The sequence below is a fragment of the Monodon monoceros genome, unplaced genomic scaffold, assembly GCF_005190385.1.
Source record: "Monodon monoceros isolate NGI ecotype Baffin Bay Population unplaced genomic scaffold, NGI_Narwhal_1 Super_Scaffold_21, whole genome shotgun sequence".
NCBI lineage: Eukaryota > Metazoa > Chordata > Mammalia > Artiodactyla > Monodontidae > Monodon > Monodon monoceros.
The window spans coordinates 29,539,781-29,553,613 of record NW_021703778.1 but is presented as its reverse complement, the minus strand read 5'-3'; the positions used below and the strand labels follow the sequence as shown (position 1 = coordinate 29,553,613).

General features: G+C 49.9%; 1 protein-coding gene across 4 annotated transcripts in view; it reads right to left on the bottom strand.

The window, feature by feature from the left end:
- Positions 1-2,396: 2,396 nt before the first annotated feature.
- DIP2C (disco interacting protein 2 homolog C) overlaps positions 2,397-13,833 on the bottom strand; it is a 186,687-nt gene continuing 175,250 nt past the window's right edge. For 3 of the 4 annotated variants that reach the window (XM_029238230.1, XM_029238231.1, XM_029238228.1), the window contains 5 exons: positions 11,802-11,859; positions 10,297-10,371; positions 8,299-8,473; positions 6,569-6,692; positions 2,397-3,963 (listed from right to left, as the gene is read on the bottom strand). In XM_029238230.1, the coding sequence (XP_029094063.1) occupies positions 3,711-3,963; positions 6,569-6,692; positions 8,299-8,473; positions 10,297-10,371; positions 11,802-11,859 (685 nt within the window). In that variant the 3' untranslated portion in view covers positions 2,397-3,710. The remainder of the gene's footprint in view (positions 3,964-6,568; positions 6,693-8,298; positions 8,474-10,296; positions 10,372-11,801; positions 11,860-13,833) is intronic. The other variant, XM_029238229.1, reaches the window with a different exon arrangement.

Here is a 13,833-nt window from a genome sequence, read left to right as displayed (position 1 = left end):
CTGGAGCCAGAGCGGCCGTGACGGGAAAGATGCCCTCTCGGGACCCAGCGCCCGCCTGCGGGCCGGCAGGAGAGAAAGTGCTGGCCCACCGGTGGGGACGGGGGCTGTGGGTTCTGCTGAGAAGATGTCGTAAGTCGAGACTATAAGTCACAAAAGACGTGGGTGTCAAGGACACGGAACCTCTCTCCTCGGAAGCAGTGACACCACGTTCCTTGAGATGGACACACCACCCGACGTGGGACACCGAGACAACGAGGACGGTAAGACCCAGAATGATGATTGACCAGCTGATCAAACTCCTGACTGTGTCCCCAGACCTCAGCATCGTGCCAGAGGACGCAGAACGCGGCACCAGAAGAAACTCTACGCACGCACAGGAACACACACTCTGCACAAAGCACGGCCACACAGGGCGGTTCTGTGTCAGCAACGTTCTGAGTCACCCAATGCAGGTGGTCTGCACCAGCCACCCACTTTTATACCCCCAATTAGCACGGGACGGTCCTGGTACAAGTGGAATTCTAACACAAAGGCACTCGGGTGAAGCCTGTTGATCTGTGTGCAGAATCAGTTCTACTGATTTTCACGTGTATTAAACTTAAGCTTTTGTAACCATTAGGCTGGTGGTCAGTTAACCCGCTACTACTTTTTTTTTTTTTTTTAAACATCTTTATTGGAGTATCCCGCTCTTTCCAAGAGATGAAGCCAAGATCAAAACAAAGATAATTTGGGTTGGAATCGTCAGCGAGACCTATGTCCTGGCAAAGCTTCCTGCCGAGGAGCAGCAGAGAGTATGTGCACAAAGACGCACACTCCTTGTTCCTAAAAGTTACCAATAATCTGTACACTTGGAGCAAAATATGAACAAATATATTTAGATATATTTAAAAGAATTAAAAAAAACATTTCACAAAACATTTGTTGCCATAGGAATATTTTTAGCAATAAATGCCCACATCAAAATTTAAACATTGTTCAAAGTATGATTATCTATACTGATAAGTAATGCAACAAATTATGTAAACAGAGTCAGATACATTCCTGGTAGGAGTCACTTCCTTCCTAGGATGGAAGCTGGCCCAGTTTTCCAGGGGACCAATTAAGAAACTGCTATTTTCAGAGCAACAAAAATAAAAGCTTTTATTTGTTCATTTGAATATAAAACAGGCGTTATCACAGATGTACAAAGCTTACTGGTGGTTTAACATACGAGAAGGTTGCCGTCCTTTGCACATAAAAATTTTGTTTGAAACCGTGATTGGTTGAGTACATGAATTTCTCTAACCAGTCACCACACTATGAAATAACGCTGCTAGCATCCAACTGGTAAAAGGGACCGTTTCCCTTGGGTAAAGTGTCAAGCAGGATTAAATAGATATAATAAACAAGCACCATGAGGAAGCCGCCCTGTCGGGTTGGTCTGAGTCTCAGTGATCACTGTGTACCCTCCTGTGTGCAAGGTGATCACACGGTTTTGTCTGACTTCAAAAGCACAAGGTCACAAGACAAACACTGGTTACGTTCTCATGAATGACTCATCCACAGCACAATTCCTAGTACAGAACGATCTTCCTTTATTGCTAAACGGGTGGTACTTAGTGTCTCCTTTCCTTTTTCTTGCACAACAGAACTTGGATCCCAGCCCTGAGCCCTCTGGACCTCGACGCTGACACAGGACAGCAGGACCGACCTCACCCCACCTCGCTGGGCCTCGCGAGCCACCTGCAGTCCTGCTTCCTCATCAGTGTTGGACCCGAAACCTTAAACCCCTCCCCCTACACAAGGTGGGCATGTGTGTCTTTTCTGTGTGTGGTGGGGTTTTTTCCCCCTTAGGAAGCGAAAGACTGTGGGAATGTGTATCTGAAGCATGTAGAGAAATATTCATACACAGCAATGAAGTCAAACAATATTTTAAAAATCAAATAACTTGTGGAGATGGAACAATGCACCCCACATGCAGACAAATTTTTTTAAAATGCCACTTAAAATTTTAACAGCAATTAGCCTTGGATCTCAGAAGTCAAACAAAACTCTCTTGTAGCAAAGGGCTCACTGCCAGCACACAGAGCAAAGGCAGATAAGACAACCTCACAGAAAGGGTCTCAGTCTCGCCAGCAGCAATCTTAGTCATGCAGACCTGACACAGCCCCCCTGGGGCGCACTGGGGCAATTACAAAGTGAATCTTGCTCGGACAGCTGATACTTCTTCCTGGCTGGAGGCAGACGGGCTGATTCAGTCCGGGAGTGTGCGAGGAGCTCTGAAAGTTCCAAGGCGTGTGAGGCGGCAGCAGCAGCAGCAGCAGCAAGAGATGGAAATCAGAAGTGTGTCCTCGCAGGAGGTGCGGTGACGGGGGGTGGGGGTGGGGGTGGGGGGCCTCCTGCCCCAGCCAGTGGCTCTGTTGTCCTGGCAGCGGGGGCGGCTCCCCAGGCACGAGCCCCTCCTGGTGAGTCTCTTCCCTTAAAGCCGCTGAGGGAGTCAGCACAACCTGCTGCAAATGACCACAGAATGACATTCCTTCCATACCGAGGAGCAAAAAAAGGTGACACAAACAAAAATGATGGGAACATTGTGCAATGATTTCTTGTGGCCGAGAGAGCGCGTGCTGTGGGCCAGCTGCTCCCCAGGCCGTGCAGTGCGGTGGGCACGCGGCACTGACAATCCGTTGAGACCCCGCAGCAGAGGGAAAAGTGCACGTCCAGCTCCGATCCGCCACCTTTGAGGCGACAGCGCCACTTGCTGGTCTCTGGTTCCAGAGGAAAGGTTCCGACTGTGCTGCTGGCTGTCTGGCCGCGCACACCAGCAACGGGCGAGAGTCTATCTACAGTGCAGTGGAGGGGACGCCATGCAAGTGACAGGTTCTGCGTTTTAAACTTTACAATCTCCTTTGTTCTTAGTGAATTTATATTTCATATATATATATTTGTTGTGATGCTATCCACGCAAGATAATACAACACTTTTTATATTAGCAAACATTACAAGACTTTAATATTCTTGAATGTTTTCTCTGTTATACTTCTAAAGAGATCAAAATAAATTAAACGTTTTGTACATAATTACATAAGAAGTTAACTTATTTTTATCATTTTAGTTTAGTACAAAGATATCTGCAAGGTAATTGCCGAAATACACCTTATTTATAATTTCTTCTCATTCCATGCTAAAATTCAAAGGCCGATTATTAGCCTGTTTCTTCAGCACATTTCTGACAAAGAAAGCTGCTAAAATCTAATTGGAAGGTGCTATTTGGAAGGTTTTCTCGTACCTCAACAAACTGTCCTAAAAGGATGAGCTCCAGCAATGGCTTAAATTAGTAGCAGGTCCATGGCATTAAGATTTCATGACACATTAAAACAGAGAAAACAATTCTTTGTCACACTACATAAATTGTTTAAAAGAACCCATCTGGAGGGCAGAATATTTTTTTAATTGCTATTTTGGCTTAACAAAATACCACATTTACGAAGAAAGCACTTATTATCCAATAATTAAAAAAAAAGAAAAAGTTTTTGAAATGGGCTTTTCCAATAAACTGAAGGCAGTAACGCAAAGTCCTTCTGAGCAAACTTCACGTTTCTCGTCTCATCCCCGTGCCGATCAGGACGAGTGGAAAGTCTCCTCCCCACCACTTGGCAAAAGCTCCGCTCGGGAACTCGCCCTGGCGTCTGCGCACTCGCGACACTGAGCAGATGGCCCGCCTCTGGGAGTGTCTACATGTTGTAGGCCACGTAAATGGGGTCCAGCTGGTCGGCCAGGAAGCCGTCGCGGAGGTGCATGCGCTGCTTCTCCCCCCGGGAGTTGATGGGGATGACGCCGATGTCCACCACCACCACCACCCCCACCACCAGGTAGTGCTCCTCCAGGACCACGTTGGTCACCAGGGGGACCAGGTCCAGGGCTTCCTGCTCGGACCCGTCGAGCTCAACCACAACCACCAGCAAGTTTGTCCAGGTGAACACAGCACTGGAAGAGAGAGAAGCATCACTGTACAGCAGGGCTTGAACTTAACGATCCTGTTTTCTTTTCCAGACGTTCCATTGGGTTCTTTGTGGACCTGCCTGGGCGCTAAGCCTCCTCAGGCCTGTTGGTCCTTGACCGGCTCTCACACTCCCATCATGCGCACCTCCTACCGACCTGCTCTCACGGTGGCAGCCCCGCCCCTGCCCTCCCTGGATCCACACACCCCTAAGGGTGGAGTCTGTCCCGCCAGGTGATTGGGTCAGCCTGCAACATGGTCTGTGGGCTTGCTGCTGAGGCTAGGACAGCGGGGGCACTGGGGCTGGTCCTGACTTGCCTCTGCCACCAGGGGGATGAAAAACATGTGCAGAAGAATTGCCACCCCCTGGCCCGGCTGACCCGTGGGCTCCAGCCACGCTGGGGTCAGATACCTCAGCGGTCAACTGCAGACCCAGGGCACATTAACTGATTCCTGTTTGAAGTACTGAGTTTAGGATGAGGGCAATGCAGTGAGACCTGACTCATGTGGGGTAGTTCCTGGAGAACTCGAGAGATGTACCCAGAAGTGTCTTATTTTGGATCTTTCAACAGGAGTGCCACCCAGAGTATTTTGTCTGCCCAATTTGTAGAAGCCTAAGAACAGTGTTTTACACTTTAAGCCACTTTAACATCATATAGTTGGGCTTTTAAAACGTGGTTGTTTAAGAACCTTAACACACACTGCCCGTGGCCACCAGAGGCGCGTGGAGGACAGGCCAGGCTCCGGGGCCCTGCAGTGGGCTGTGGGGATCTTTCTCTTGCCAGACACAGAGAAGGTTCTATCTCAGTTGTGAGGCAGGAAGTATCTGGGAACATTCACTATTGTCTCCTGAAAGCATAGAGTACGCCTATTAGGAAAAAATGAATATTTTGTTCAGTATGGCCAATGAATACATGAAAATGAAAAGGAAACACTGGAGAATGTGTTCAGCAGACCCCTCCTTCTGGATTTTGCTTTGTGACGAACGTGTACACCTAAGGGAACCACCTTGTGGGGAGCTGTTCCCGAGAAGAAGTGCCAGTGCCGAGTCCCAGGGCACAACTCCCAGGCACCAGGCACCGCTCCACAAGGGCCGCGCCTTGAGTCCATGAATCACATGTGACTACTCTGATGTATGCTGGGGACAATCTTATCCTGGCATTTGAAATCGATGACGCAGCATCAGGACCAGCTCAGACTCCACAGTTAACTGGGGAGGGGGTTTGCCAGGAGGCCGCGGGCTGCTGCCGGCTACTCTCCTTCCGCCGGAGCTCTCCTGGGGGCCGCAGTGGCTGAGAGGGTCGGGGGGCTGGACTGTACTCAGTGAGGCAGTCACAGATGTGACCTGGCATCACATCCTTCTTTCTCTGCATGAAAGTGACTGATGGGGGCACCCTGTGGGGGGGCCACAGGCAAGGGGGAGGGAAATAACAGAACAGTTGTGCTGCACAGACTCCAACAGAGAGAAACCCTTCGGAATAAAATGCAGCTTTATTCCACGTCACGGCATCTAAGCAATGCTCAGAACAGAAAGGAGAAACCTACGAGGGGCACCCCTGCCACACACTTTTAGGTGGAAACGGCACCTTTTCAACTAGATAGAAAACACTCGAGGGAGGCAATACAAGCCAGTCAAAATTATTTTCTTAAAAATACAAAAACTGAAGGCTGTGATTGGTATTTATAGCTATTCAGATGGAAACTGAGGTGGGCCCCTGCCAGTTTCTGGGCTGATACCTTTCTGGGGTTTCTGCCCTGCCCTCCTCGACACACGAGTGGACAGGCAGCTTTGGCAGGCGGAGGACTTGTGCTCCAGACGGGCTCCGTCACTGCTCGCCCTGAAACGCGGCACCAAGTGGGGACGAGGCGCTCCCGTCCACCCGACTCTTCTGTCTGCCAAGTCCTCTGTGCGGTGCAGTGCGTGGCCAAGAACACCAGCCTGCGTCAGCTAACAAGAGGCAGCCGACAATCTCAGACCAACCCACCTGCCGAGAAAACTGCTCCCGAGAGGTTTTGGAACAAGCCTCCCCTGGGGCTCCTGCCCTGAGCTTGCAGACCGGCTCCATCAAGCCTCTGCCAGTTCAGGGACTAAGGGAATGAGCAGACCTGCAGCCAATGGTGCTGAAGCCACTTTTCACTCTCCAGTGCCACGTAAAGGCCCTGAGGAGGTGGTCAGCGCTGCAGCCCCCGGGCCAGGCGGTGGCCTGGGCACACTCACACATCACAGACAACCGAACAGCCAGGGAGAAGCATGGCCTGCAAGGCTCCTCGCCCACAAGGATGGCTGGGGTGGGTGACTTGTCACTGACAACCCAGTGACGCTGGCAAACGCGGCCTCTCCTGGAGCCTAAGGTCTTCCCACAGGCATGCTGCGTTTAGGCTCCCGCGGACAGTCTATTTCCCCTACATCACGCCTTCCTTAACAAAAAACCAAATAAACGGCTCCCTGGAAACACTGCCCAGCCGTCTGTATGTCACTCTCGGGAAAAGCAACAACTCTGCACTAGGAGTGCTCTTCAGAGGTTCAGATTCACCCTGGAAAGCTGACTCCGCTAAGGACCCCGTGCCCTCGGGCTGCCGCCCCCTCCTCACCATTCCGTTACGCTTTTGTGGGCTCTGATGACGGAGGTCTCGATGTCTATCGGGTGATACCTCATGCCGCGCAGCTCCATGGCCTCATCTAGGGCCCCCACCACGTAGAGGGCGTCGTGGCGCTCTGTACAGGGAATGGAAACTGTGTGAGCTTCACCGCAATGCCGCTCAAGCCGCTTAAAAAAATAAAAAACACTACCCCTGAATGCGAAAGAGATGCAAAGAAAAGACCACTGAGCAAGGGATGCTGTCTCCCTTCTACCAGGGAAACTCTGCAGCCCGAGGCTTTCAGGGAGAAGGTGCAGGCAGAAGTGCTGCCTGGCTCAGCGCTGGCCGCACGCCTGCACGTCCCTCCCCTCATCCCACAGGAGTAGCCTCCACACGCCGTCAAGTGCGTTATCACACAGCCCTCAGCAGCATCAGCACCGCCGGGACACGGGCCAGCAGACCTGCTCCCTGGAGTCACATGGTGAGGACCCAGCACAGCCCAAGTTATGCCCAGTTCCCTCTGGTGCCAGCACATGAGTTCTTAACTCTCTTATTACTGCACATCTGAGCGGGAAGAGGAAGTATAGTTTCTGAGAATGTTCATGAACAAAAATTTCCTTAGCTCGTGTAATTGTTAAATTTATTGTCATCAGCTGTGCAAACCTTGGGACAATGACAACATGCAGTCTGTCCATCTTTCCTTAAAAACAAGGAGACATCTTTAATCTTTAGACTAGCAAATACATCACGGTGAGTTTGAGAGAAGTGACTGACATATAAAATACTAGAAAATAAATCTTTTCCAGTTTAAGTCAGATGAGATGGAGGCAGTTACTTGCTGGCTTCTAACCACAGCTGCCGTGGGGTATCCCACTGTCCCAGCCCCCAGGCTCCGCAGGATGGGACCTGCCCTGCCTCCTGGGAGGTCTGGGTGTTGCTTAGTTCTTCAAGGAACCCCAGATAGCACCCTCAAGTAAAACAGTCTATGATTTTCCCAAATTGAAAATGCAACACCAAAATATCTTGTACTTTTCCCCTAAATTCATGCTGGTTCAGCCAGGTTGGCACAGCTCCCATCAGACAGGTGGGTCAGGAAGGCTCGCTGGCTTCTGGCTTTGAGTCTGGCAGGATCTCACCAAGAAAGCTCAGGCCCCATCTCTATGTAATACCCAAGTCCTGTCTCTGTTTTTAGTGAAATAAAGAGTGGAGAAAGGATTCCAGGATCAGCAAAGACCTGAAGAGCAGGCAGGCTCTTAACGTGTTAGTTCTGCGTGACACCCACGTCCAGCGCCAGCCCCTCAGAGCTGCTGCTCCCCTCAGGCACCTTGCGGCACCAGGCCTGCTGGACAGGTGCAGAAATGCAGAGCACCCGAGGCCAGCGCCTCCTGCCCTGGAAGAGAGCAGCAGGGCTTTAGGAGGGCCTGGGCTGGGCTGGTGGCTCCAGGACTGGCGACAAGTCTGTGAGCTGCACTTATAGGCACTTGTTGTGGACAACACGGCACCTGGCTCTTGCCTCTGGTTTTAAATGTGTTCCTGGCTCACATGGGAGCACAGAGCACGTGACATGCAGCTTCCACTGCTGGATGCACTTGCCCTGAGTTGGCGCTCTCTCACCCTCGGCTGTTTTCAGGCTGGCTTGCCGCAAGCATGCACGCATGCACATTCTCCCGGGATTGGGATCCCAAACCCCAGATGGGTTTCCGGGGTCTGAGGATCTTCGTGCCACCTGTTGGGACTCTCACCTCCGTTTGCATCAGTGAGTTCAGTTCTCCGCAGGAACCCCAAATAGCCTGTTCGTGCCCAGATGGTCTGTGTGTCTCCAAAACTTAATCTTGAGTTGAAGTGATCTGACTGGAGGGATTCATCTCCGTAAATAGTGAAATAACCACTGGCATTGTGGGCACTGTGAACCCAGATCTGTTAAGGAAGCAAAATATAACTGGATAAGTTAACTTGAGATGATCTCCAGGGCAGAAGCTACTTTTACAATTCAATAGATTATATTCCGTGCTATTGAAACTGTCCTTGCCCTGCAAAAACAAGACGATTCCAGTTTCTGGGGAGACACAGATGCCACAAAGTTTATTGAAATGAAGGCATGACAGCAAGCTCATGGCTGAGCAAACAACCAAGCCATCATCTGTTAAGAATTCTATTAAAGCAGATGGATTGAGGGCTTTTGAAATAAACATCAAATGAACGAGGTTGTATGAGTTTCCTTGTATTTATTCAAATGTACCGACTGTTTCTAAAAAGCAAGCTGGAAAAATGTTAAAAAGCTCTGTGATTTATTTTCCCTTTCACTTGGTCTGCATACTTTTGGGAATATTACATTGTAATAAAACAACACAACACAAAATAAACTCTAGCAGGGAAAGGCATTGTAACATCAAAAAATGGGGGAGAAAAGTGCCTGAGTGTGGAAATGGGAAGGAAAGACCTGCTGACACGGTGCCGACTACGTGGGCTGAGCAGAGCCAGGGACAAGGCAGAGGAGCCCATCAAGTCCGCACAGATAAGGCCCGGAGGAGCCGAGGTCTAGCCAGCGGCCCTCAGTCGTGCCTGCTGAGCAACGAGGAAGCAGACCAGAGACGGAGGGCACCCCGTCGAGCAAGGGGAAGGAAAACCATCTCTGTTAAGACACGTTCCCAGTAGAATATCAGGGTGCAGTGGTCCCTGCCCCTCCGCCCAGCGCACCCGCTCAGCTCCAAGCAAGGCCGCCCGCTGTGAGGACAGCACCCGCCGGGAGCATCTCCAGGTGCCCGAGATGGCGGGTGCTACATCCCAATTTCATTCCTAGACATATATTTAAAGGAAATCCCTAAAATATAGTGCAGCTCACAGACTAGTTCTGATCTTCACATAGAGAGAGACGAGTGAGGGGCCAAAAAACCGTCCAAGAAGAAAAAGGGTTTGGGGAGTGAGCAGTGGTTGGGACTCACGCCTCATCACTATTCACCCCTTTACAAGGTACACACGTGCCCAGGGCACCACCCCAGGAGAGTGGCGGGGCTGGTGTGCTGGTCGGGTGCCAGCTGTGGCAGCCTTTTGTGTGCGGCCAGAACGGGTCAGAGGAAGGGGGGGAAGCTGACCGAACAGTGGGCGGCACCTGCAAGAGGGTCCTAGAGGGCAGGACAGGGTCACTGTGGGCTTGGCCTTGGAGAGGAAAACGGGGGTGGGGTGGGGAGGGGAGGCAGACATGTCAGAAGAAACAAGTCCATCAGGGAGAGAGAAGGACAGTGTAAGGCAGAAGCGGGCACACCTGGCCAGCCAAGCAGGGCAAGCTGCAGGGATGATGGCCCAGGAAGGGTCTCCTGCAGCCACACGCAGCCAGCAGCGCGCAGGATGAGGGGGCAGGCGGGGAGTCACTGGCCAGGTTCATCGTCAACACAAGGGAGCGGAAGTGACTTTCTGACCCAGATGAACACCTGTCGTGTCCCCAGCCTGCCTGCCACGGTTGTTGGTGCTGTTATGATTCTGGGGTTCGCAAGATTCCCTCTGCACGTTCTCCATCGTGTTCCTGATGAAGGACTTCCCTGCTGTGAAGGCAGCAGGCACGTGGAAGACAAACCAAGGGCTGGGAAACAAGGAAACTCAGTCCACTCACATGAAGTTTCCTCTTTTCTAAACTTTTGAGGAGAATCTATGATACTCCCTTAAGGAATTCCTACTTTGTAATCCTGAACTTTCATGGACACCCTGTACCTCACCTCATCCAAGTGTGAGTCCCCAGAACTCACCTCACCCAGGTGTGAGTCTCCCAACGGTCCTTTTGTTTCTGGATTGGCAATTATGATCCGAACGCCTGGAAGTATCTATGTTGGAAAGAAGAGTCTCATCAGCGGACAGACAGGTAGATACAGCACAATCAACCTTGACCTTGCTTTCATGCCATGTGCCTATTTTCCCGATTAAAATGGTTTAGAAAGTGAATGGCTTTAAATCAAAATTATATACCACAGCATTATATAATTACAGCAAGACAATTACATTTCATTGTAATTATTACAGTGACAGAGCCTGTGTTAAAGTGATCCTAAAATTAAGAATATGAACAAAAACATGATAAATGATATAATTAAACAGGCTCAGTGCTTGCAAAATAGGATTTAGTGGAGCTGCTTTGTGGTGTCCAGAAGAGACGGCCGTCACCACCCATGCGTCTGCTGAGCCACGAGGACACCGCGCCTGCGTCTCTGCCCCTCTCCTCCACCACACCGCCCACTTTTCCTGCTGGTAAACATCTTCTAGTACAATGTCGATATGAAGCACCTCCTTCTTAATGGACGTTTAGCTCAGAAATGCTCCACATTCCACTGAAACCACGTAATGAAGCAAAACCTGATTCTGGAAATTTAGAACAGAACCCGTCTCAGTTCAGCTAATTAACACTGTGCGGTTGAGATAAGGCAACACATCTGTGGTGAACGCTCCTGGAACACGTCTGACGAACGGCCCGCCAGACCGACTTGGGTGGGTGGGTAGCGCCGTGTCCCACCTTAGAGCCAACTTAGTACCAAGAATTCTAATGGGCAGTCATGTAGACACAGACTGTAAAAGGTCCAAAAACAATATGCTTTTAGAATTATGTTAAATGGAGAAGAGATCTGACGATTGGGGCCAAAAAAGGAAAAAAAAAGTCTTCAATTACGTTTAAATACGTTTCTTGCATTTAGTTCTATAAACAAGATAACCACCGTTGCAGGAACGACTAGCTGTCCCCTGCTAACCATTCTTTGTCCAGCTCCACAGTGAACAAGCCCCGATTGTTAGCCAGGCCCGTAGACATTCAAAACCAATGCAGTGCTGCCAACCTGCCTTTCAGCTGTGGGTGACAATGCCCAGTGATACTTAAGTGTGAGTGAGGAAGCTGAGGAGCTGTCCTTACAGTCTGCACCTTTGGCCTCCTCCTTTTTCTGCTTCTCCTCCTCTGGCTGGAATGTGCAAAGGAAGGCTGGAGCTGGAAAAACCACTCTAGACCCTGAGGCACCCTTGGGAGGGGAGGCCAAGACATAAGATGCCACGGTCCCTGGTGGTTTCTTCTACATGAGAAAAAAACCTAACTCATTTAAAACACTGTCATTTTGAGTTTCTGTGCTCATGGCCAAAACCAGTCCTGTTATACAACATTCAAGAAAACTTTTTTGAAAAAAAAAAATCTACCATCTATTTCTTGAAGTTTCAAAGCCCATAAACTGAGACTCGTGTTTACATGGACATGCATACGCCTTCCTTCAATACTTACTTTTCCTGATTCCATTAGGGGCAAACTATGAGGAGATCCTCTTTCTACTAAACGGACTCTACAAAGAGAAACAGAAGGTGTTACTGTGTTTTCCGTACCAGCGGTTCCCTTCCTCCACATCCAGCACTTGGTCAATGCCTGGCAGTTTGATGGGGAACATGAACTCTGCTGATGAGCATCACCCAACGCAAAGACAGTCTAGAAGTCAAAGAAAAAGCAGTCGACAGTAGAGAGGAAACGGGGAGGGCCACCACACAGTCCACGGAGAATGGAGATGCAGTCCCACCTACCAACCCGAAAAATGACTGGGAACGATTCTGCATTTAAAGTAACCGGGGGTCGACGTAGCACTTGCAGAAAAGGGAAAGAATAAGGATTAAACTGCATTCCTCAATGAGCTGCCACCCCTGTGACAGCGATGCCTGGTCCTGAAACACTCACGGCCCTGCCCCTGCAGACCACAGGCAGGGCCTCAGACACAGCAGCACAGAAGCCACCTCCTCAAACAGGCACACGAGAGAGGACCGGCCAGTTCAGACAGCAAAAGCTCCTTTTAGAAAAGAAGCTCTTTTCCATTTAAAAACTATTCACTGGTGATTTAATCTTAAAACTGTGGAGGACCTTGGTGCCAGTCACAACCTGAGCTCGCTAAGTCCTTCCCAGCTGTGTTATTTTAACTATTCTATAACTGGTTTTACATCTCTCCATGTTACTTTGAGACTGTGATGCTGATCATCCACCTACAGGCAACTTTTATTTAAGGAAAACGGAGTGAAGGGGAACCTGCTGGGATGCCTGACTGCAGAACAAGGAGGGCGTCAGCAGGAGGATGGGGCCAGGGAACACGGAACTGTCAAATTCACCAGCATGACCCATTCTTTGTACCAGCACAGATCTGCCCCCATAACTGATAAGTGTGGCTGAAGGGGGATGGGCAATGAAGGAAGGACCCTGAGAGGCACAGCTTGGTGGGGCTCCTTCGCAGGCTCTGCTCTGGTCGCCCAGAGTGAGGGTCCAGAGCGCGGATGACAACATGAGCAGGAGGAGGGCAGACAGACAAGGTCCCGACAGAGAGGGGTGTGGGTAGGGCTCCCGTGCCGGCAGGCATCCTGGGGCTGCAGGCCTCTGAAAAGCGGCTGAAAAGCCTTACTTTCAGGCAAAGGATGCCCTGCCTTCCAGCCAGCCTTTGGTGTGGTGTCTCGTGTTGTTGCAGACAAAAGGAGCAGAGGAGACCCTGGGAGGGCTGGAGGTATCTGAGTAGCTGCAGCAACGATGTAATGAGTGGAAGAAGTCACTGCAGCAATTCTGGATCACTTGATACCCATCACGTGCTTCGGTATTTGTCTCTAGGAAGACCCTGATGCTGACAGCAAGAGATGAGGGCTATCAAAGAAAAACCACCTAGATCTTATACTACTTAAGCCTTCCAGAATGTGGGCACACCTCCTTTTATTGCACTTTGTTTGCTTTACTGCACTTCGCAGATACCTTGTTTTTTTTTTTTTTTTTACAAATTGAAGGTTTGTGGCAACCCTGCATCAAGCAAGTCTATCGGTGCCATTTTTCCAACAGCATTTGCTCACTTCATGTCTCTGTCACATTATGGTAGTAATTCTTGTAATATTTCAAACTTTTTCATTATTACTCTTGCATTTATTATGGTGACCTGTGATCTTTGATGTTACTATTGTAATTGTTTTGGGGTGCCACGAATTTGCCCTTATAAGATGGTGAACTTAATAAATGCTGTGTGTTCTGATTGCTCCACCGACTGGCCACTCCCCGTCTTTCTCCCCCCTCCTCGTTCCCTGAGACACAATGATACTGAGATTAGGCCAATTAATAACCCTACAATGGCCTTAGTGTTCAAGTGACATTCTTCTCAAGGAAACGTCACGCATTTCTCACTTTAAATGAAACGGCAGAAATGATTAAGCTTGGTGAGGAAGGCAGGTCAAAAGCTAAGATGGGCTGGAGCCAAGGCAACGTTCTTGAAGGAAGTTAAGAGTGAACATATGAAGCAGCCTTATTG